The sequence below is a fragment of the Rhinichthys klamathensis genome, unplaced genomic scaffold (assembly GCF_029890125.1).
Source record: "Rhinichthys klamathensis goyatoka isolate OS25496 unplaced genomic scaffold, OSU_Roscu_1.1 h1tg000184l_1, whole genome shotgun sequence".
In the NCBI taxonomy this organism is placed as follows: Eukaryota; Metazoa; Chordata; class Actinopteri; order Cypriniformes; family Leuciscidae; genus Rhinichthys; species Rhinichthys klamathensis.
The window spans coordinates 1,574,707-1,599,794 of NW_026606712.1; the positions used below are offsets into that span (position 1 = coordinate 1,574,707).

At 40.9% G+C, this 25,088-nt stretch overlaps 1 protein-coding gene across 3 annotated transcripts in view; it reads right to left on the bottom strand.

The window, feature by feature from the left end:
• Positions 1-25,088, bottom strand: part of sdk1a (sidekick cell adhesion molecule 1a) — a 363,622-nt gene that overhangs the window by 151,122 nt on the left and 187,412 nt on the right. For all 3 annotated transcript variants that reach the window (XM_056261644.1, XM_056261643.1, XM_056261642.1), the window contains exon 5: positions 8,687-8,820. In XM_056261644.1, coding sequence (XP_056117619.1) covers positions 8,687-8,820 — 134 coding nt within the window. The remainder of the gene's footprint in view (positions 1-8,686; positions 8,821-25,088) is intronic.

The window sequence follows — 25,088 nt, forward strand, 5'->3', positions numbered from 1 at the left end:
AACAAACTCAAAATGCCTATGTTTTGCGTCGTTTATGGTTACTTAAATCGATCAAACTACGATGAGTTTTTATCGTGTACCAAAAGTTGTTGTTCATAAGGGGGGAAAATGCAAGAAATTGACCGAAAAACTCCGGAAAAACGGCTTGCAAACCTACGTCTGCGGTCGGGAGGAGCCGAATGGGAAAATACCCGTGTGTGCAGTGATCACTTCGTCAAAGGTGAGTTAATACAACTTAAGTGGCTATGTTTGTGTAACGTGTAACGTTTCCGAACTTTGTAAAGTCAAAGTATGTCTGTAAGACGAGGTAGTTGCTGATATCTACCGCCTCGATGGCAGGAAAATCTTTCAATTCAGTTGAAAAATCGCTCCTCTTCATAACGTAAGGATCACGTCCAACATATGTTTGATTTTTTGTTTATTTCTTTCTCTTGTAATAGCGTGTAAAGTAGTACAGTACGGACTTTCCTCCATCTCGTCCATTGCGCTCTTCACTCCCTGCCCTCCATCTGAATTTCGCGCGTCATCATAATCACGTGACTGAAACCCAGCTATAGGTAATCTACTTCAAACTACACTGGCATATCTTGATGGGGACTGATTTGATGATGCAAAGGACAGCTAAAGTACACTTTTGATTATGCTTGTGCACAAACAGACATTTTGAGAATGAAACCGCGATTGATTTTCCCGCCTTGGCTTTCTCTTATTTTCACAAATCCAAAATGATGAAAGGCAGCTAGGCTTAGAACACAGTAAGATGTCCTTGAAAGGCATTTTCAGGTACCCATGGCATGGTATATCTGAGCAGACCACTACACCCAGATTCCCTGTGTCCACTATGAATTTAATATCTGCTCACATAACAGAGCAGCACTATTCCAGGCAGAAGGCAAAGCATCTTCACTCTCAAAATGAAATCCACAGGAAGAGGAGAAACAAATATATCAACCTACCACAGCTTTCTGTGTTGGTCTTCAGACTGTATGAGCTCGCCTGCAGTTCACTGCCTACATAAACAGCTGCCTTCAACAGCAGCATCCAAAACATCATGAACCCTCATAAGTGACTGATGTGAAATGGTCTCTACGTAGGCAGAAACTAATGCAGAGTGATGTGCATCACACAGACAGAGCTCCGCTAGTGAAGAAGAGTTTGATGTTAGTATGTTGCAAAACAATTTAATTAGCATAAACAAATTATAGGTAAAACGATAATGTTCTGTATTAAATGAAACAATTCTTAATCGCAATCGAATCGTATTCTTGTCTAGTTTTCCAGAATATATACATCCTCAAAACAAAACATTAAATTGAAAAAGATTGTTTTCAGATAATTTAGCTTTTCAAGTAAGTTTGTCTTGTTTTAAGGATGCTTTACTGGAAAACAACACAGTGCATTGTTTATATGATTATGCCTCAAAATTTGGTCAAAATAAGGGCAACGTAATGTTGCTGTCTAGTTATTTTTATGAATGCAGAGCACGAGTTTGCCAAGTTCTATGAAAGCAAGCCTGGAAAGCCACCTGTAGAAATGTATATCTCGATGGTGAAACTCAATTTGATTTAACCGCACTGAAACATCCCACAATGGACACATCTCTAAAGAAGTGCCAGCTCTGTTTTAAAATGGTAGATTATTATTTCAGCCAGGAGAAATGAAACAGAACCAAGCACACGGTTGCCTCCAAATGAGATCATTAGTAACGGCAAATAATGACTGAGCTGGTTAGTCGAAGCCTATTTCCTTTCGAATAAATCAAGCTGCTGTGAGAGTTAAAATGCTGCCTTTGCCAGGGAGAACGATAGGCAGACCACATGCAGATAAATCATCTGTTACAGAGGAACCACGTCCACACGTTTATAAGACAATATGGTCCAATAAATTCAGCCACTGCTAAAGGGCAGGTGTAAGAATCGTTAAGCCCGTCAAGATTTGATTCGTTTTAGAGAGTCACAATGCAATTCCCAAATCATTCTCAGTGCATCTGTGAAAAGATTCAGCATATTAGCCATAATGAAATATATTTGATCTGGCACAATGAACCAAAAAAGGGTTTAACAAATAAACTAAATGATTGATAATTAATTTAAAATTTGTATAAATCTTTGTGGATGATGATCCAGAATCTTTTGAGAAGAATCTAAATGCATCAGTAAGGGGCTGTTTAAACGACACAGTTTTCAAATAAAAACGTAAAACTTTTTATGCGTTTCCGCAATTCATTTACACGTCAACGGCCTTTTGGGTGCCTGAAGACGTAAACTTTTGAAAACAGGTTTCAAGGTGCGAGTTTTTGAAAACGGTCTCCGTGTAAACAACAAAAATGCGAATCTCTGAAGACGATGACGTCATGCACATGCGTATTACGTGTTCAGTCTATAGTGTTTCATCGCCATCTAATGGCCTGGCAGCAGAATACAGTGTTTTTAGTCATTTTCACGGATCCGTGTGAATGGGGATCATTTTGACAATGGAGTCATCTGTACGCAAACAATTCAAAGGAAAAACTTCTTCGTTTGAAGCATATCGTTGTGGTATAAACGTACCCTCAATAATTCTTTCTCTCTCAGCTCTCCACACATGCCACTGGCGACCCTTTACATCGGCTGATTGAAATCACACCCCGCTCTTGATACTCCCACACTCTTGAGTGTTATCAATTAATCAGCCTTGATCACATATGCTCCGAGGTGGCTTTTTCAACCAGGCTGACCTTTCTAAAGCCAGGTGTGAGGGATAATGAAAGTGCAACACCATTGAGCCTGAGGGAGACGCCACCAAATGGAATCCATGTCACATCTGACTAAAGCTTTTCACTGTGGTGCAAAATAATTCATTTATGATTGGATGGCTGATCACAATCGTAAGGGACTCTTCTGGAATTGTTGTCAGTTTCTTGTGTCATCCAATGAGGTAGAAAAATGCCTCTGAATAGAATATGAACAATAAAGCAAAGAATGAACTCTCAAACTAGCCGCCATGTTGTGTGGGTTGCTAATGTGTTGCTATGTGGCTGTTTGGGGTGTTTGCTTACTGGCTTAAAGGCCCGTTCACACCATGGACGACAGTTATAACGATAACGACACAGAGGAACGATATTGTTGGAATCGGTTTCAGAATTTTTCCAGCTGGTGAACAATAAAAACATTGACCGTCAGTTGACAATTAGAATCCATCCAACTTTAACAAGTTTCAACAAGTAAAGTGGCAGACGACAAAACTGCAGGGTGAGTTAATTACCATTACCACATTATAGTTTTCGTTCTTGCTGTGAACAAAGTAGTAGATAGTTCCCCCCCAAAAATTAAAATTCTGTCATCATTTACTCACCCTCAAGTTGGAAGTCAATGGCTACCATCAACCAAGAGTTTGGTTGGCAACATTCTTCAAAATATATTTTGTGTTCAACATAAGAATGAAACTCATACAGGTTTGGAACAATTTGAGGGTGAGTAAATAATGAGAGAATTTTAATTTTTGGGTCAACTATCCCTTTAAGCCCACCTCTGGCCCCTGTGTATATTGCTTACTGTAGGTCTTTCAATGCAAATCTATGGGATTTCTTTGTCTGTTTTATTGTCTACAAAAAAAAAATTGCTTAATCACTTAAAAAAGTAATAGCACATCTCTCCCTCAACAAGTAGCATGGTTTGAGGTCATGAATGCAGCATAAACGGTACAGGACATATTACATTTACTACTTAGGATTAGTGGTGTGTTCAAATCTCAATCCCTCTGTATTAGTGTTACTATTTAATTGCTCATACGGAGGGTTAGAGATTTGACGGTTGTCTTAGCAAGCTAGTACAGCTAATTGCAATAAGACCAAGGTCATGGTTGTTCAGAAAGGTTATTTTTCTTCGCTTCATTCATAGCACTTGCCGTGCAGCTCTGAGGTGAATGCTGGGTAATTTTTGAAAAGCAGGAAATGCCACAAGGGCAGTCTTGACATTTAAATTGTACTTAACGCACATTAAGGGCAGCAAGAGCTTTCATCTGCCGTATGTAAGTGTAACTAAAAAGGGTTTCGGAGGGAGTGAGGGCACTCCCCAAGGGATACTCTTTATTTCCTCGTCTCTGTCATTCCTTGTTTACTTCCTGAGAACGCCATGTGTAGAATGAGACTTTTGGCATAAATGCCACAGTGCAGTCACATGATGATAGACCCCTGCATCTGGGCTCGGCACTATTGTTCCTCAAATATCAGAGGAATTAGCACTTCAATGGGGAAATTAATTAACTGCTTAATTTCCACAGCGAAAAAAAAAAAAAAATCATCCCAACATAACAAATCCCTGGCTGTGACAGAGCTATACACACTGATACAAGCTCATTATGATCAACGCAATTGTATATTATCTGTACTGCATTCACAAATTCAACACCAATCATCTGATGTGATAATCTGCAAACCGAAGCTGTTGAAGAGCAAATGAAGAGAGAACCACGCTAAAGGCTTTTACTGAAGCTATTTTAAATGCACTCCATTCATCAGGATATTAAAACTCATAATTCAATTGAATTATTAACTCTGCAGTTGGTATAGAAACTCAGCGCCAGTCTCTCTTTATTAGCGGCCTCCAGCCTTCTGCTCATTTACAAACTTCAAATCATCAAGTTGGTTTCATCTGGTTTTGAAAAAATAATGCTAGTTCAATGTTCCTTCATCTCACATCAAATTCTAGCTCGCTGCCATTTCCCCAAGGGCAATGACATAATCCACCACTGCCACTCACCAAAGATTTTACTAGGTTTATAGATGCACCAAATGCACAAATGCAAATCGCGTTGTATCTGAAGGGCAACGTTGAACCCAGCGGCCAGCGCCGCGTCCTGTCTGAAAGGTGCTTTAAGCAATTAACACTTTTCACACGCTCTCACGCATTCCGCGTCCTGTCTGAAAGGCGCTTTACGCAATTGACACTTTTCACATGCTCTCACGCAGAGAAAAATTGCGGAGTAAAGAGGACACTGACAGCGACAGACTAGACAGAGCAGGTTACTTTTGATATGAAAAAAAAAATCAGCTCTTAGGTTCGGTCCATTGTGACAGATCGCTGCGCCTCAGTTCAAGTAAACCGATCATCTGTCACTTTTTATTTAAAGATACATTACAACTTACCGAAAGGTATATGCCTCATACATAATATCGATCAATCAGTGTTTTTCAAACACGGAAAGAGGTCAATAAACCTGCAGGAGAACAGTTATGTCACAGAATGTTACATTTACCTCAGGAAAGCCATTTAAAGGTGCAGTGTGTGACTTTTAGCGACATCTAGCGGTTCGGTTGCGTGTTTACACTAAGGGCTCAGCCCACCGCTCACCCCTCCCTTTCGAAGAAGCTACGGTGGCTAAAACGGGACAAACATCGTAGTCTGAGACAGCAGAGAATAGCCAGCGTAAACCAAGTTTCTGTACCACAGTCCATTATAAACCACATCATGGATAAAGTTTCAGGTGAGGATCAAGGGTCTTAATACATAATATAATAATAGTAATCAGCTGATTGTCTCACGAACGTAACCAGCACATTCTCCCCACATACTAGCAAACCCATAATACAGCGAGGGAGAAGAACCACATGAAACTATGCAACTATATGTTTTTTCTAACAGGGTAGTAAAAGTTTAGCTGGCTAAATATGAGCTGTTACTGTGGCTGAGCTGGTTAAAGCGTAAAGCTTTGTTTAAACTCGACGCGTCCGCATGAGCCCAAAGGTGCTTGCGGGAAAAATGACATGATTGTAACAGCGCGCGCGCCTCCGCATCCCCTAGACACCACTTACTACACACACAATAGGCTTTTTTTCTCTGATTTTGAAAACTCGATCGACTTAAAATGCTTCCAAGATCGACGGGTTGGTGATTCCTGTAACTGTTTTACGGTCAATGACAAGAGTAGCCTACTAATCTAGCCTCTCACGAACTTAACCAGCACATTTATCCCCACATAGCAAAGCCATAACACAGCGAGGGAGAAGAATTAAGTTACATGAAACAATCCAACTACATATTTACACCACTGACAAGGGAAAAGTCACTACTCACGGTGTTTATGACTAGCTTCTTCTAGTTTCCTGCGGCTTCTCTTTCAAGGTAGTGACGAAACGCGCTCTGAAACGCTGTTTGTTCACGTTCGGCTACTGTAGAAACATGACGTCACAATATGGCGACCTTCATAGAAGGGGATTCCCGCGCCTATGTAGATATAAATGCCTCATTCTAAGGTAATAAAAACATTACGGTTTATTAAGTAAGTTCTTTATACACCACTGAACACATAGTTATGGATGTCATATTGCATTTCTGTTAATAGATACTCAAAAATGTTACACATTGCACCTTTAATGACCAGCACATTAGTTGACTAGAAAAAATAGCGAGGAGTATTTTGCTAAATATGTGCACTATATTACATATTTATTATATGTTTACTTGTCATTACATAATTGTTATTATAATGAAAACCACATATTTAATTTCTCTCTGTATGTTTACAGCATTATGTGAGATATATTTTTTCTTGAGAAAAATTAACATGCTGACTGTAGCCTACCCAATGTTTATCCAAATGAGTCAAATATTGAATTAAAATTTAAATCAAATCTAAGTTTAAATTTAATTGAATAATACAAACAGTAGCCTACCAGTCATTGTACCATGTAAACATTGTAACATGTTGTCACTAAACTTAATAAAATTCTGTTTAGTTACCATATGTTTTGAAAATCACAATTACACATTGTTATGCAAGTTGTTGTTTTTTTAGAAACCCACAATCCATCTGTTTCTCTTGAGCAATTAAAATATCGTGATAATAACATACACCGTGATAAAAGCTCAATCAATTAACCGCAGCATGAAAATTTGATACCGGCACATGCCTAGCGTGGTCTTTTAAGTTATTTCCGGTTTGATGCCCCATTTTGTAGTCATATTGTAGATTGTTCTCTATTTTTCCCCAGATGTGTCTTGTTCTCTAATTACCCCTTGTGTATTTAAACCCCAGTGTTTCCTGTGTTTATTTTCAGGCCTTGTCCATGTATGGAGGTATCTTCAGTTCTGTTCCTTGGTTTTTTGAGTTTATTTTGTACCTTTATCTTGATTTATTAAACACTGCATTTGGATCCAGCTCTCACCCACCACCTTGGGACTACAAACTGACAATGAGGCCAGTTAAGATGTTTTTTAAAGCATGCATTAAATTGATCAAAAGTGACAGTAAAGACATTTAGAATGTTACAAAAGATTTCTATTTCATATAAAAATGATGTTCTTTTAAACTTTCTATACATCAAAGAATCCTGAAAAATATGTATTTGGTAACGGTAGACTCCTTATTAGTTGCTGATGCAGTAATCATTACGAATGACTTAGTTCTTCATGAGTCATACATTAACTCATGATTATCTGTGCATGAGTTCATACATATTAGTGCAACATAAAGTGTTACAGAAATGTTTCTTGAGCAGCAAATCATCATATTAGTATGATTTTTGAAGGATCATGTGACACTGAAGACTGGAGTAATGATGCTGGAAATTCAGCTTTGACAGCACAGGAATAAACAAATAAATTCAATTAGAAAACAGTTATTTGAAACTGTAATATTATTTTACAAAATTACAGTTTTTACTGTGTTTTAAGAGACTTCTTAAGAGACTTCTTTCAAAAACTTCTTAAAAATGTACTAACCCCAGACATTTGACCCCAGGTATCTTGAATGGACTCACCTCTAGCCCCTGCTCCTTCATTATGAAACATTTATTTCTGGCCTTGGTGTTCAGTCTTTCAGTTGGTTGAGAACTCTTATTCATTTGGCCACATTTTTTTTTTTTAAAGCCTCTCTTCACCTGTTGCATTAACCACAAGCAGGCTTAATGACGCACTGAAGCAATAGTGAAGAGCTAATTGGTTTGAAAGGGTACTCTGATAATGACTGGTTATTTCTACTGCAGGCCAATTTAATTTCTACTTCCTTTGATCTTTTTGACCAATTTTTTTGATAGAACCAAATGACATAGTCAGTGGAACATTCAGTTTGATTGGTCTGAACAAATGAGAAGAGCCTGTATGCTGTCAGCATGATAAAAAAAAAACAGCACCAAATCAGAGTAATGCACATTAGTAGGTTCACTGATTAAAACTACAATAAATTGTATCAATTCAGTTGCAACTTTCATATTGAAATTTTTTTTGAGAAGGCTCAGCATCCTCTGACGGGCTGTCAGTGGCTGTATATGCATGAATGGGATGTGTGCATTAGCATTGTGAAAGCAGGCGATGCTCAGTAGCACCTGCCAATGCAGCTACGACAACAGCAAGCAAACAACGTTCAGCTAGCAAATCCAAGAGTGTCACTAGAACAAACAGATTCTCTGTGTCATTCCACGGATGCCCTTCCTCTCTGATGAATGCACCACATTAAACGGCCCCCTGAGGGAATGGGAATTACAGGTACCTTGCATCTGCATGCTGGCCTGCGAGTGCTTCTGAAATTAGCGTGTTAAACTGTGCCTACAACACGTGGGCAAAAACAAAAGAGGGAGAGGAACAACAGAAAGCCATAATTCCCACGTCTGGTCGATAGTTCTGTCTGGGCTGCGTCAATGACTGGCCATGTGACATTAGCTGCAGGGTAATAGAAACGATCTAGTGAAATGCATCGCCCCTCAACTTACCTGCCACATTCAGGTAGATGGATGGGCTTGTCTTGTTTTCTCCATTCTTCTCATTAACAGCTTGGACGTAGTACCTCCCGGCGTCCGCCGCAGCGGTGGCAAGCACCACTAGCTGGTTCTCCAATGTTATGGCTCTGTGGAGAGTAACAAAGTGAATGAAATACAGCTATGTTAAACCATTATTGACAATTAGTCTGGTACACTAACAAATTCCACTATCGCAATAGAGTGACAGCATTTTAATTAGTGCTAACTTATGCACATTGGGTTACATAAAACTAGCTTTGCCATGAACTCATTGCGCCATGGGTTTGACTGGGACACGTCTGGCCCTGAGCGTTTTCAATGCACCTGATCCCTCATTCTGACACAAGCTGAGAATCAATGAGCGGTAAGGGTCATTACAGACAGAAATACCGCTGTTGGTGGGAATAAACCTACAGGCTAGTATCTAAGTGAGGAAGCGGTTTGTTGAGACCTAGACTTGGGAAACGCTGGAAAAAGTGAAAAGGAACAGTTCACATAAAAAGAGCATAGAAGTCTCATAACGGTATTATAAAAATAGTTCAAATGACGTATCACACACACAAAAAAAAGAGCACCATCACCTTGAGCACCATCATATAAGAATGATTTCTGAAGGGTCCTCCGAGGAGAAAACACATATTCTTTTGATTTGAATCTTTTTAAAGCTGCAGTCCCTAGCTTTTTTGGGGGTTAAAAATGATCCAAAATACATATTTGAGAAAATACATAACCAGCCAGTGTTCAAAACTATCTGCTTGCCTTAGCTCGATTCACAACGGTAAGCTTGTAATAATGTTTTTAATTCCAGTGATACTGGTGGATTTCCGCGGGAGATTTGAGCGTGTCTTTGCGTCATTACGTCACATCTGTACACATAAAGAAGGAGTCTCGGCTAGTAGGCTATATTGCGTGTGAGGATGCTGGAGGTGGAGATTTATAGCCTTTTCTCACAGCACTTGATATAATTAAACTTATCAATTTGATGGCGTATCCAGAAAGGTTCAAACGACAATCACCAGTGACAACAGATTTACCCGCTGTAAAATGCAAAAGACTTCCTTCGGACTTCGGAGTGGCTACAGAAAAAAAAAGACTGCAAACGGACCCTTGTGAAAACAAGGAGACATATCGGAAGGACAGTACATGTAGTCACGCAATGCTTGCTTACGTTGTTAACATTAAAAATTTGAGAACAAAGTATAATTTGCACGGTTTTGCGTGATATGATAACTTATAAGCGATTGTTAGATTTAATCAACGCGATTTACTGCAATGTCAGAACCAGAACAAAAGTGGATGTTTCTTACTAGTTTAGATGACATTTTCCGGTGAAAGTTCTTAATATTGGTCATACTTCCAAAAAGAATAATCTGTGATTCTGAATGCCAGTATCCACATCGGCGCGGTGACTGACAGCCTCACACTCTCCTCAAACATTGTGTTCATCCGCACTGTGCCGTGTCGAGGGTGTTGAACTACAACTCACGTAAAGTTGATAATTCCGCGAATGACTGCAATTGCAGATTTCGAACAGAGATGGTGACAAAGAGGAAAAACGCCGGACTGCAGCTTTAAATAACCAATCATTTGATCCATTTCACCAAAACAGAAATATTTGTTCAATAAACAAATCAGACTGATTCGATTCTCAAGTTCGTCACAGTGGTAAAGATCTCTGTAGCAATGTTCAGGGAAGAAGGAGGCGGGAACCGGCGGACAATCAAATTAAAACTTTATTTAAATGAAATAAACACAATACCTGCCAGCAGTCCCTCACGGAACTGCTGGCTACCCAAAATAAAATATAACTACCTGCCAGCAGCCCCTCACGGACGACTGCTGGCTACCAAAATAAAATAAAACAAAACACAAACAAAAGCAGGCCTGTTCCTCTCTCGATCATCCACTCCGTCGCTCCTCCTTTATGCTTCCGCTCCTCCGTGAGAGATGCGAGACCGGTGTGCTTCACAGGTGCTGCTCATTAGCAATCGCACCACCGGCCTCGCGACGTTCTCTCACGTCCCTCGGCCGTCCTGCTCACCACATACCCCCATCACCCCTCACAGGCCGGGGGGTACACCCGGGCTGTGCCTACTCCCTCCCCCCGGCGGCGATCCCTGGGGGATATGGACCGACGAGCCGAGGGAAACGGAGACGGAAGCACGAGGAGCGACGGACACGAGAGAGGGGAGAGAGAAAAAAAAAAAAAAAATTGGTCCGGCTCCCACAACGCGCTGCCATCTTGTCCCTCACCAGCTGGGCGATCTCCTCCGTGGTGCCCGGCGGCGACGCTGGATGGTCCTCGTTGGACGCCTCGACGCTGCCCCGCCCCCGGTGGACGGCGACGGCTCCTCGGGTGCCTTGGGCAGACGGCAGGAGTCCCCCGCTCCCTGCTCCTCCCCTTCACTGGCCGATGGCAGCAGGCTCCGGCCCACGGCAAGCGGCGGTGACTCCTCCTCTCCCTCCCGGAAGGCAGCCGCCCCTCCATTCCCAGGCGGTCGGCGGCGAGCTCGGGCGTCCCACCGGCAACTCACCCCAGCGCCCCGCCTCGAGCGTCCATGGCCGCGAGTCCCCCGCTCCCTGCTCCTCCCCTCGGCAGCAATCTCCGGCCCACGGCGAGCGGCGGCGACTCGCGCACCATGCTTGATGGCACCGCGGATTCACCACAACGGCGAGGACCCTCGGACAGCGCGTTCCTCCCTCTTCCCGGGTTTCGGCACCAGTGTAGCAATGTTCAGGGAAGAAGGAGGCGGGAACCGGCGGACAATCAAATTAAAACTTTATTTAAATGAAATAAACACAATACCTGCCAGCAGTCCCTCACGGAACTGCTGGCTACCCAAAATAAAATATAACTACCTGCCAGCAGCCCCTCACGGACGACTGCTGGCTAAAAAAATAAAATAAAACAAAACACAAACAAAAGCAGGCCTGTTCCTCTCTCGATCATGCACTCCGTCGCTCCTCCTTTATGCTTCCGCTCCTCCGTGAGAGATGCGAGACCGGTGTGCTTCACAGGTGCTGCTCATTAGCAATCGCACCACCGGCCTCGCGACGTTCTCTCACGTCCCTCGGCCATCCTGCTCACCACAATCTCACTGGAGAGGAAATGTTTTAATATATTACAACATCAATTTTGGTCTTTTAAGATACTTTGATGGCTCTTTGCCCTCCTTGCCTCAGTAATTGTATGGAAAAACAACTGGCATTTTCTTTTAGATATAGTGTTCAACAGAAGAAAAAAAAATAAAGTTATACAGGCTGAGAATTTCATGAGGGTGAGTAAACGGTGACAAAATGTTAATTTTTTGAGTGAAGTATACCTTTAAGAAGGGTTTATCTGATTCAGCCACTTGTGGACTGATATCAGAGCTGCTGCTATTGCGCTAATGATTAATCAGAACTCGTCACACTTCATCCATCAATCCAAAGTTTGCAGGAAAGACACTTAGTGGCAGATGTGTATCACTGTCAATTAATTCAGGTACCAGTTTCACTGTGCCTCTTTAAGGCAAAATTACCATCTCAAACTGGCACTGAGCCATGGAGAACATGCCGCTTTGATAATCCACGACTCGTAGGCTGGATGGAATTGTTTTCTTTTTATTTCCGCAGATGAAAGCAGGCATGGATTGCATATCTTCAGCCCTGACTCCTACTCCTCATGCATAGTCTTTCCCCTCCCTCGTTTTTTGATTAATTGATGACATCCTCAATTACACATCACTGCTGTCTAAGAGACTTTCTGCTCAGGCGTGACCACCACGAAGAAGCCCTTGAGAGGCTGAGCACGACTCGGGATGCTTTGAAACTTATGATTAGTTTTTCAGCTCCGCGGGACCTGTAGCGTCTTCCTACACGCCGCGAGTACAAGCGCCACAGTCATTACCTATTTCCAAGTCAGATCCCTACAAAAGATCTTCAAGTCTCAGAGACATTTTCAAGTAGACAAATAAATAAATGAATAAATACAGCAGAAGTAGGAACAAGAGAGCTGTCTGCGCTTCCACGGCGAACAATATTGACGTGTAATTAGAGCGAGCTTTGTTTCAGCTTGATTCTTTTTTTGCTGTTTCATGATTAAGTGCAGATTAGCATAAAGAGATCCATCAAAAGTCCACGGATGCTTGGGTGGGGAGGGGGTTCGCGAGGGATGGAGATTGGCGGCCGCTGATGAGGATGCATTACATCGCTGTCTGCACCCTGACACCTGGCTGCGGATCCGGGCTGGTCTGCATCTGGGAAATAAAGGCACCCTTCACAGATGTCAGCGGCGGCTTTAAAAGGTCAGAGCGGACGCCTTGATGGACTTTTAATTATTAAATATGCATAGACTGAAATGGCTTGGCAAGCATCAGAGGCTCCGAACTGATGTGTACATAAACAGCTCACCTTCATGATGATTTAAGGGCCTAATAGAAGCAAGTGTGATCCGGCGTAACACTGCCAGAGGAGGTTTGTAAAACACGAGAGAGCGGGGCCTGAGCGCTTACCTGGGTTATGCCGCGAGCGGAATCGATGGAACCTGTGTATAAAGTGATTTTATGATCAGTCCTGCTAGTTTGGATTCCATTACAATTGTCTAGATGAATGGCCCTTGCTCGTGGTTTGGTAAACAAAGCACAGCAGGAAAGATAATGGGAATGCTTGTTTCTGATCCCTGAGGACTCTTTGATATCAGCCCACAACGTATTAAGATGCAGGTTGGGAGCCACGTGAAATGTTAATCCACTTAGAAAAGGTGCCAGGAGCCCCAGGTAATCTAAATATTCAAAAAGGACGACCATTTCGATTTGTTGGGAAAAGGCTACACGCTTGGCAGGCTAAAAAGCAACCATTTAACCGGCCAGCCATTTCCAATACAAAACAATCAAATCTAAAGATCAATTTGCTGAAATACGCTCAGGCAATCACTTTTTATCATCTCTGTTTTGAAAACTGAAGGGAAAATGGCTTTTCTGGGGGGGGAAAAAAGTCATTGGCATAATTGAAGACGAATTACTCTCCGGAGATTTTTTTCATATTGTTTACCTGCCATGTAAGTGGGACGTGGCTGCGCACACATTCGCTAGCATCTGAAATGTTAAACAATGTGCGCATGTCGGTAAGGGTTCAGAACCTAATTCTCTCAGGCACTGGACAGACCACTAGAGAGATATTACCATTAATCAACATGGCAAGAACAGGCTTTCAGAAAGATGGTTTAGAGAATATTTGTTTTCATTTGCTGCCATAAATTACGCCCTCAAAATAGGCTTACCAGTCTGAGATGTATGACAAAGTAATTAAAATGTCAGCAACTCATATTGTGCTCCGGGAGCCCAGCTGTGTGGATCTGACATTACGTTTTGATTTATGATGCTCTCAGGCCTCGGAAAACTTTCTCCCACCCACATCTGAGGACAGAAAAGCTTACCGCATTGACGCCAAGGGAGCAAGCAGAGAGACAGAAGCATCGCTGCCCTGAGGCATCGTGACCCGGAATTATGTTGGAATCATAGAATACGTTGTCTGTGTGGTGTTTGCCTCTAAGTGATGCCGCAAAAGAAGAGATCAAAGTCTATCTGAAAGTAAAAAATGAAGCGAAACTATCGTGCCAGGAAATATGCTGTGGGTCTGGGTAAAAAGACAAGTACAAGTAGTTTATGTGAGACTATAAACAGTAAAAGAACTTAGGAAAGTAGCTTTAGGGCCATATAGGAGGCCATAGAGAGTGACACTGTCTGCTTTTCCCATTCAGCCCCCGGATCAAATAAATAAATGCTCAAAGTGAATGAAATCAGATCATGGCAGTTTTCTTGTTTCAGGCTCAAACGCCTAAGGTGGTCTGCAGACATGTGTCAAGCCTTTCCCCCCATACTGGAGACACGGGTGTCTCAGAAACGCATACAAAGTACAGATGAAGCACAGCCTCTCTGAAAGCTGCTGAACCAGAAGCCCAGACCTCCCTGTGTGTTCTCTATGGACTTTAAGCCAAACTATAAGAGAGAACATCCCCAAATCTCAATGTCCCTTTAACCAGACCCCTCACAGCTCAACAGAACAGAAAAGACTTTCTGTCCCAGCCCTCTCGGGGCTGAACGCTAAAGTTTTTTTTCTACTGGCCCGATTGGGGGATTAATCCTTATTAAAGTTACAAAAGGTATGTGAGTCATTTCTTTGTCTTTTGATGTTTGATTAAGATTAACAACACAGACAGCTGCAGGAATAGGCTGCTATCACTTTAAGACTGAGTGCACAGATATACATGGATTTTCTTTCTTAACTGTTTACATTCACTTAAGACATAACCGAATATGTTTACTAGGATACTCTCCAAGAACGGTGTTTTGATATAATGTGCTGTCTGTGTGCGCACTTCGGATGTGTGTACACACAAAACTTCTCACAGCATGCGAGTACTGAAAATAGTTCTCTTTCACATCTTTTTGTGCTTTAAAGGTGCTGTATGTAACTTTTTCACTCTTCTAAAGCATAAAAATACCATAATATGTTTGCATATATTGAGGAAACATGTGAAGTTCACATACTCGTTTCTCTGAAAAACACTTCTACAGCCAGTTATTTTACTTTGAAATGTGTGTTTTTTTATTGTCCATTGCACTCGTTCCTCTTGCGTGTGCTCAAACTGGCAAACCGTGTGAGCACCGTTCAGTCTGAGGAGCAGGTGGCGAGAGAAATGACGACCTCCTTTTGAATTGAACTGCAGTACCTATTTCGACCACTAGTTGCCATTCTTACAGACTGCACCTTTAATGTTTAAATTGACAAAGCTTAAAAACAAGTGCAAATGATAAACTCTCATGACGATGCAGCACTGGTCCAATCGAGACTGTGACAGTTTCGTCAACTGTCCCTAGCTTGTTTCACGCTGGCCCCGGGAAGTCTTTATTGTCGAGCCCTGATTGTGCTCCCTACCAACTCTTACAGAAAGAGTTCAGTGTGAAAATATAAATAGACAATGAACAATATTAGAATAGAGACGTGAGGAGAAGACAAGTTTAGACGATACAAGGTGTGAAGAGAAGAGACAAGATGAGATGAGACATGAAGAAACAAGCAAAAACATGAAGAGAAAAATAGAGAAAAAAGGAGGTGGGGAGAAGATTGAGATGGAGGAGAGGAGAGGAGAGGAGAGGAGAGGAGAGGAGAGGAGAGGAGAGGAGAGGAGAGGAGAGGAGAGGAGAGGAGAGGAGAGGAGAGGAGAGGAGAGGAGAGGAGAGGAGAGGAGAGGAGAGGAGAGGAAAAGGTGATAAGTAATATCGAGGAGATGTGAAGACAAGACGGGAAAAGAAAAAGAGTGGACAAAACAAGAGGAGATGAGAAGAGGAAATGAGAAGAGACAGGAAGAAATGAGAAGAGAAGAGATGAGGCATGATGGAGGGGATGAGATAGATGAGATGAGAAGACAAGAGATGAGACATCAAGAGACAAGACCAGAAGCCCATTGATGGTTTGTTCTCCTCTCTCTCCTGCATTGTTATGTATCACAGCACACTGAGGCTCTTTCACACAAACACGGTGGAGCTGCGCTGGAGCTCAGATGATCAATGGTGTGAATTCAATGACAGCAGAAAATCTCTCTGCCAAACCATATCCAGGCCACAGTTCTAGAGTCTGCTTTCTTAATACCCATTAAAAGCAGCAGTCCTCTGCAGTCTCCTCCCTGTGATGAATGTGCTGGCCATTTTAGGCTGAGATGTACAAGTGAAGATAAGCCTGCTGCCTCATCCGTCCCTCAGCCCAGCTCAACCCCATGACCACGAGAACCATGACTAATGGCCTTTCAGAACCCAAACTCAACCATCCCTGCTGGTCCAGTGGACTAGAGTTGGGCGAAATTTAGAATGGTCAAATGTGCTCTATTTCAGTTCTTGAGTTGGAATTCGAATGGAATTCTATCAATCAATTTCTTTCTGAATGGCACTCAAACCTGTAGTGTGTTATTGGCATTCATGACAATTAAACAAAACTTCGAATCTGCACCAAAACCCTGCTGTTAAAGCAACACGAGTGTGGGTTATATTGAGAAGGTAATATTTCTGAACCAGCATCTGTAACAGACTGTTTAAGATGCAAAGCTTGAATGTTTTTGGCAGAAACACATTCACATAGGTAATATTTCTGAACCAGCATGTGTAACAGAGACTGTTTAAGACGCAAAGCTTGAATGTTTTTGTCAAAAACACATCCACGCTTACAAAATCTGTCTTTAAGCGATGTTTTACATGACTGTGTTTTTGTTTCATGGTGGAAACTTATCTTGTTTGCTTCTCCAGACATCCCTGCTAGGCCAATTTTCCAACTTCTAGAACCTATCATAATGTCTGTCTAAAGTCAGGTGCACACTCTGCGATTTATAATAATCCTTAACGATGGTTGCTTATCAGACTGTACAAACATGATCATCGCTGTAAGCCATGTCACACTGTAAGATCTTAGTTGTCATTAATCTCAGACGACCAAATTGTGGCCAAAATTGCACAGTGTGCCCCCGGCTTTAATAAAAGCAACCATTCCCACAGCTGCAATAATTAAAAAAAACCTGTTAATTATGAATTAAAATGTAACATGTGTTATGGTGCGTTCACACAAGACGCGAATAGAGCGTCTGGCGCGAGTGATTTCAATGTTGTCAATGCAAAGACGCGTTACGCGCGTAAAAAATTCATGGGGCGCGAATGAGGCGTAGAGCGTGGCGCGGTAGATGCGAATACCCCTCGTTCAATGCCTGGTGTGGTTCTAATGCTCAACAAAGCAAATATCATATAAAAACTTGATTTCAATATATGAGACATATTCATTTTGTATTGAATGCTATTTTTTCCGTATCTAATCTAGATTATATGAAACAACAAGAACCAACATAAAGACAACCAACATACTTTAGTGCATAAGAACATAATTTGTGTCTGGACAGTGTTGTGTGAGAGAAAAAAAAAAATCACAGGACAGGTTATACTTTTGGAGGCTGGCTCAATTTATCATCAAAACAAAAACAAAATGGCAGATTAGTTGAGTGAGGGCGAGGGTGATCCTCGCTCCGATGCGGGACAACAGGTCATCAAGCTGGGTGCGGGACAGGCGGAAGTACCGCTGACAGCGGCCGTCATCCAGGCGCAGCTCCTGCTGGAGCAAATGGTGAAACTCGCCAAACTGGGTTCGCCTCCGAAGGGTCCGGTGGACCCAAATACAGCGACGATGATCCCTACACCGCTGTTCTGCTCTCCAGAGCAAATACAGAGCAGTGACTCTCTCGATGAATGCTCGATCATCATCTTGTAAAAAAGATGGCCACCAACTTATCATCATTTACAGGCCTCCAAAATACTCTCCAGCCTTGGCTGAGGACTTTACAGAACTGTTATCAACAATTTCCTCAGAGTTTGACTGCTTTGCTATTGCTGGGGATTTTAATATTCACATAGATAATGCAGAAACCAATACGGCAAAAGAAATCATAACTGTTTTAAATACTTTTGATCTGATTCAACATGTACACGGACCCACACACAATCGTGGACACACTCTAGATTTACTTATCAGCAAGGGTCTAAACATTTCATCGATTGTTATTAAGGACGTACCACTGTCTGATCATTTCTGTATTTTCTTTGATATATTGATCTCTCCTACTATTGAAGCTAGATCTGTGTCTGTCAAGAAGAGATGCTTAAATGAGAACACATGTACTATTTATGAAGGCTATATCTTTAACACCAAGCATATCTGCGGGCTCTGTTGATTCTATCCTTGAGTCCTTTAACTCTAAAGTACAGAGTGTAATTGATGATATTGCTCCTGTGAAAGTCAGGAAGAAGAGCGGTAGACAAAAAGCACCTTGGAGAAACTCAACAGCAGTGCAAAATATGACCATGCAGAAAAGCTGAGCGCATGTGGCGGAATACAAAACTTGTAGTCCATTATAATATCTATAAAGACAGCTTTCATGCTTTCAATGTGGAACTAGGCAAAGCTAGACAGACTTTCTTCTCAAATATTATTGTGGCGAGCAGAACGAGGCTGAGGGCCGTGAGAGAGCGGCACGAGGCCGGTGGCGTGATTACTGATGAGTGACGCACCGGTCTCGTATCTCTCATGGAGGACCGGAAGCAGGCCTGAACTTATGTTGTGTTTTGTTTCTGTTTTGTGTGGCCAGCAGTCGTCCGTGAGGGGCTGCTGGCTTATACTTTTATTTTGTTGTTGACTTATTTTATTATTAAAGTCTTTGAATGTTCGCCGGTTCCCGCCTCCTTCTTCCCACAACAACGAACCTTGTTACAATTATAAACAGAAAAATAAATAACACACACACACTCTTTTTGCTACTGTAGAGAGTCTAACAATCCCCCAAGCCAGTGAAATACTCTAAGACAGCAAATGCAGTGAGTTTGCTTCCTTCTTCTCTGAGAAAATCAATAATATCAGAAAGGCGATCAGCATATCCTCGTGTGGCTCTGAGGTAAGACAGATCAGTCAACATCCTCAGAAAGTTACTATGTCTGATTTTGAAGAAATTAAAGGTCCCCTGACATGACATTTTCACTTTCTGAGGTTTTTTTTAACATTAATATGAGTTCCCCTAGCCTGTATATGGTCCCCCAGTGGCTAGAAATTTCAATCGGTGTAAACCGAGCTTTGGCTATCTTTGTCTGCCTTTGAGAAAATGAAAGCTCAGACGGGCTGATCTTGAATCTCCTCCGTATGACGTCATACGGAGGAAAGGTTACCTCCCCTTTCTCTGGTTTGCCCTCCTAGAGAATTTGGCTCGCCCATGAGAAAATGAGCTAGGAAGTACGAACGCGCATGTGCGATTTGAGATTTTCCTCGATAGATATCATGGCTTGCAAACGAGCGAAGCATGGCAGTTGATCAGTATTCGGATGTACAAATGAACACAAAAGTATTTTTGAGTTCCTTCATCCGAGCCTCTGAAGAAACAATGGGTTAATTTTATTTTCTCTAGAAATGCGCCGACACAACTTCCCAAAGTTTTGTATGGTCCAAACATTTCACCGATGACTGTTTCCTCAACTTGGGCCAATACAGAGCTGGCCTCGATGAACGTCTGAAAACAAATCGATCGAGCTACCAAGCAACAATTTCTGATGTGTAATTGTTCAAGTTCAGACAGGTAAACTTTCTCTCAAAATGGTTCAATACTGTTTATGCATCAGTAAGTCAAGCCAGTGACTAAAATATCAACTTCACAATTTAAATAAGATTATTATTTCATCCTACTAAAAGAAACTAATGTGAACAAATTATACAGAAAGCGATCAAAGAACAATCTTTCCACACAGCGCGAGTTTATCTGTTATGAAATCAATGACGCACGTTACACTGCACAACGAAGCTCTTACTGTATGAACATCATGGTGTTTGCATTGCTGAAACAGAGAGAGTGCAGAAACTGCTTTGCAATGATAAGATCTTCATGCTCGCGATCAACAGACTTTCATCTGCTTGCTCAATGCTCATCACGGCAACATTTTATGTGATGGGAATAGATCTGAATACTTTAAAAACTTCTCACGATTCGTTAATCTCTATAGCTGTAATAGTAAAAACGTATAATAGCTGTAGTAAAAGTATTCGGGAGAGAGTTTCACATGTAATATGTAGCTATTTCATATGCAAGCATGTCAGCCAATCACAGCAGTGGCTGGCTACACTGAATCCCACAGCAGACACACCCCTTCAAACAGAGCGTTCAAATCAGAGGCTAAAATCAGGCTAGGAAAAATGCCTTTTATTTCTAAATAATGACTATTTTTTATCTAAAAAACATACTAACATTATAAGGGCAACCCAGGAAACATTATAAAATAATAAAATAACCCCATGTCAGGAGACCTTTAATGGTAAAATTTTGGAAGAAACAGTGCAGCACCTTAAAACATCAATCTGTGCTCTTGACACACTCCACACCTCCTTTTTCAAAAGTGTGTTAAACTGCTTAGAAGCAGATCTCCTAAAAGTTGTAAACTCCTCACTTCTCTCTGGGACTTTTCCAAAGTCCCTTAAAACTGCAGTTATCAAGCCTCTCCTGAAAAAGAGCAATCTGGATTGACTTGCGTTTTGCTGGATTTTCTTCACAGAGTAGCAAAATAGACTTAAATTACTCCATTTACGGTCATACAGAAAAAAAATATATGAAAAAAGAATCTGTGAGATGTCTACTTGTGTCCACTTACAATCAAAACAAAACATTGTGCTTTTGTAAAATAAAGAAAATAAACAGGGTTTCTGCCTCTCCGTCTCGGTGAACTTTTTTTTCTTGAGCACGTCTATAAACTGAAACAAAACTCAGCGAATACTAGTCACCCAGGCATGAACAATATATCTTTATAATCATTTAACCCTTTAAGTACCCTCCCCCCCTCCCTCCCTCCTGCAAAAAAAAAAAATCAAAGCCAAAAATCTCAACAAGTTGTATTTCAAATTTTAGGTTGACATCTCAAAAAATGAGCTTTCAGTAAAATTTTGTTTGGGCGCAATACCAAACGTTTTCACTAGGTCACAACCAGACTCCACTACTGCCCATATAAGGGCGCCTCCATTTCCATATGTGGTTTGAGTGATCTGAACCATTATTTCCACAATTTTCATACAATTTATGAAGTAGACATCCAATTCAGAAGTAGTATGAGAAGTTTGGCAGATTTTGATATGAATTCAACCTCTAAGAAACAAAAAAAGAACACGTATGTGCGTTAAAACTCACTGCCACATCACAAATGGTGAATCTATTATTTTTTTCTTTATATTTATCTTTTGAACTCTTGGCATGAAAACACACTGAGGTTTCTACCCTTCTTTCATGATTTTTCATGTTCATTGCTATTTCAAAATAAAGGTCTGAACACGCCTTAGGAGTAAAATCAAAACCAAATATGGAAACTAAAGATTGTAAGCTTTCAAATGATATATAGTTTGTCAAGATTAGTTTAGGTTTAGTATAGGATATTACTGTTTTAAAAATGTAATGGCTTTGGGCCCACCGGTGGGCCGGTGACACTAGTGTGTACTTTTAAATGATCTGATTCAAAACGAAAACAAATATTCTCTGTTTAAGTAATTTGTATAAAACCAACAAGATGTCCAGTTTCTCAAAGCCTTGCTCATTAGTTTTAATGTGACCACGCCCACGCACGCAAAAGAGATTGATAGAAAAACAAAGCATCAAACTTCATCAGTCCTCTGCTTTTCGTCGAATTTGGAAGACACGCTGTGAGCTTCCATTGGATTTACCTCAGAAGAAGAAGAATGCGATTTGAAGACAAGAAAGATGTAAGGTAAGAAATGTATTATGAATTATATTAGTTAGTGTTATTGTTGCATAAACTTCACATTTCAGTTGAACTGTTGCTAGACTAATGTATGAAATCGACGGAAACATGTTGAAATATGAACTATAGACAGGCAGGCTACCTTTCAAAGCAAAATTTATATACATGTACGAGACGAGGATGTTTTTATGTTCAATAATAAAACACAGCATGATATAAAAGTAGGCTAGTATCAGTGTTTACTCTAATATGGTTAATATTATAATGTTTAGAACTGTGTTTACTGTTAAATACTGTGTTTGTAACGAATGGAAACATTTGAAGTAACATATCCATATATTTTTCTCTAGTGTAGTGTACTGAAGTGTTCCTTTTTAACGATTTATAGGCCGCATCCTATAGGCTATATTGTTATTATTAATTTATGCAGCCCTACACGTATATGCCTACAAGGCACGACAAATCTGGTGTTCATTTTATATATATAGTAATTTTTAAATTGCAATTTTAACAAGAAAAATCTAAAATATATTCCCAAAATCGTGCAGCCCTATAGTTTCTCCTGATATCAGGATGTTCACAGGTGTTGTTGTTCACAGGAGACTCTGTATATGAACATGGTAAAGTGAAAAATCAAACACCTTGGAAATGACAGGTATGTACGTTTCAGGAATGTGTTCAATAATGTGCTTTTTTTCTCATTTGTTGAGTATTTTTGGATTATGTTGTGTTGAAAATAAATCCAAACAATCAAAAAGCCATTCTTTTTTTAAGTGTCTCCTCATTCTTTGTGCAAGGTTTCTCATAATGATAGGGCCTGATAGCACCTGATAGGGCCATTATGGGAGGGACTTTGCCTTTCTCAGGTGTGAAACACATCAATATTCATGATGATTCATGCCCTCCTCGCATAAAGCTTTCTTACATAAAACATGTCTTACAAATTTTAAATCAATATATCGTTTTATCTGAATGAGTACGCAGGATGATTTTCACATAGTTTTGAAGCAAATATTCTAGGCTACGTGATACAATTTTCAAAAGTCTTCTGAAGAAATAATCAGTATGGTTTCATGACCTTATTTCAGTGACAATTTTCTTTTTTCAGAAACCACGCATAAACGTCATTATCTCAAAAAGCTTTTACATACATGCTGCTGATATATTATTGTAGCAGAGTTTGTGCTGAATACAGTGTAATCAGACTTTAGTCATGAAAATGTCACAAGTAACAGAAATAAGCACAAATGTCAGCGCATGTCAGAACACCTCCAGGGCCCAGAAAACACCTCAGACCCCAGAGGGTTAAACAAACCGACTGTCTTATGGTCTTTTTAGGAAGGCCAGTGAGGAGTCCATTACAATAATCCACCCTGCTGGTGATGAAAGCATGCAGAAGTTTTTCTTAGTCTTATGGCCTTCCTAAAAAGACCGTAAGACAGTTGCAGCTCATACAAAACGCTGCTGTCAGGATTCTGAGCAGAACCAGAAGATATGAACATATCACACCAGTCCTCAGGTCTTTACACTGGCTCCCAGTTACATTTAGGATTGATTTTAAAGTATTATTACTGGTATATAAATCACTCAATGGCCTAGGACCTCAATACATTGCAGATATGCTCACTAAATATAAACCTAACAGATCACTCAGATCACTAGGATCACATCAGCTAGAAATACCAAGGGTTCACTCTAAGCATGGAGAGTCTGCTTTTAGCTACTATGCCAGCCGCAGCTGGAACCAGCTTCCAGAGGAGATCAGATGTGCTCCTAGTCACATTCAAATCCAGTCGGACTGAGTACTGAGTCCGACTGATTACACTATTTAATTTCGCATCCTCCTTTTTATTCTAAACTGAACTCAAATGGCACTGAGAATTGGGTAAGAGAGATGAAACCATGCTGATGGCCTGGGTCTGTGTTGGAGTAGAGGTTCTGTGGGGTACGGACTGGATCGATTCCATTCCTAGAGCTTCCGAACAAATGGGTTTTTGGGGTCCGGACTGATGGGGCAGTGAACCCGAGGTTACCACGCGAGTCAGTCCTAGAGCTCCTTGCTTTTCTGAGACGCCCAATAGATATTTTGGGCGCGTCGAAAAAACACCAGACACAGTTTAATCACCATGGGAAAATCTCAGAGTAAAACTGGGAGTTCTGAAAAATATGATACACCGGTGTTTTGCCAGATGAGAAGTTTATCTATGTATCATCTTTTTACTCTTTTAATTAATTTGATAACTGTATCATAATATCTCTTTTAATTTCTTTTATAACTATTCTAATTTTCCTTGCTTTTATTTTTTTGTGATTATTTTAATTCCTTTCTGTAAAGCACTTTGAATTGCCATAGTGTATGAATTGTGCTATATAAATAAACTTGCCTTGCCTTAATCATCATCTGAGGCGAGCCAAGCTGGTCAGCAGGGCTGAAGGATCTCCTTTGGTTTCCTTCAATAAAATATTCAGGTTCACATCAATACAGACAATCAAATATAAACGAGTCTGAAGGGATATTTCCGTCAGGTTCAGAGAATGGTGAAAAGAAGTCCAAACAAGATAGTTTCTCACTTTAAATATTAAAGACTGTGGTAATGTTACAGGGCAAAGCTCTCGACGAAACTCCAACCTCTTCAACTCTGCATCTAAAAAAGTTCTGCTTAAAATACCATTCGACGAAGCAACTGAACGCATTGCATACACAACTTTCAAGTCACATCAGATGGGTTTTCTTTGCCTCTTGCAGTACCAAACAAACTAGACCACATAACTCTAGGGTTTGAACTATCTCCAGGAAGCCAACTTTTAATGCATTTGCTTTTTATTCCACCCCTATAAATATGAAATAAATAGCCTCCTTTACTAGATCAAAAACAGCCAAGTCTTTTTCATTATCTGCATTGCATACCTTCAGGGTGAGGGTTACCAAACACCTCAGTGGAGGAGAAGGGAGAATAGAACAATGAGAGATAAATAAACACTGCTGTACCCATGTGGGCCTTCACTTCCTTTCATTCTCTTTGTTCCAAGCTTTTCTTCTAAATAATAGAGCCCTGGCATGTACCGGGGGCTCGACAGTACCA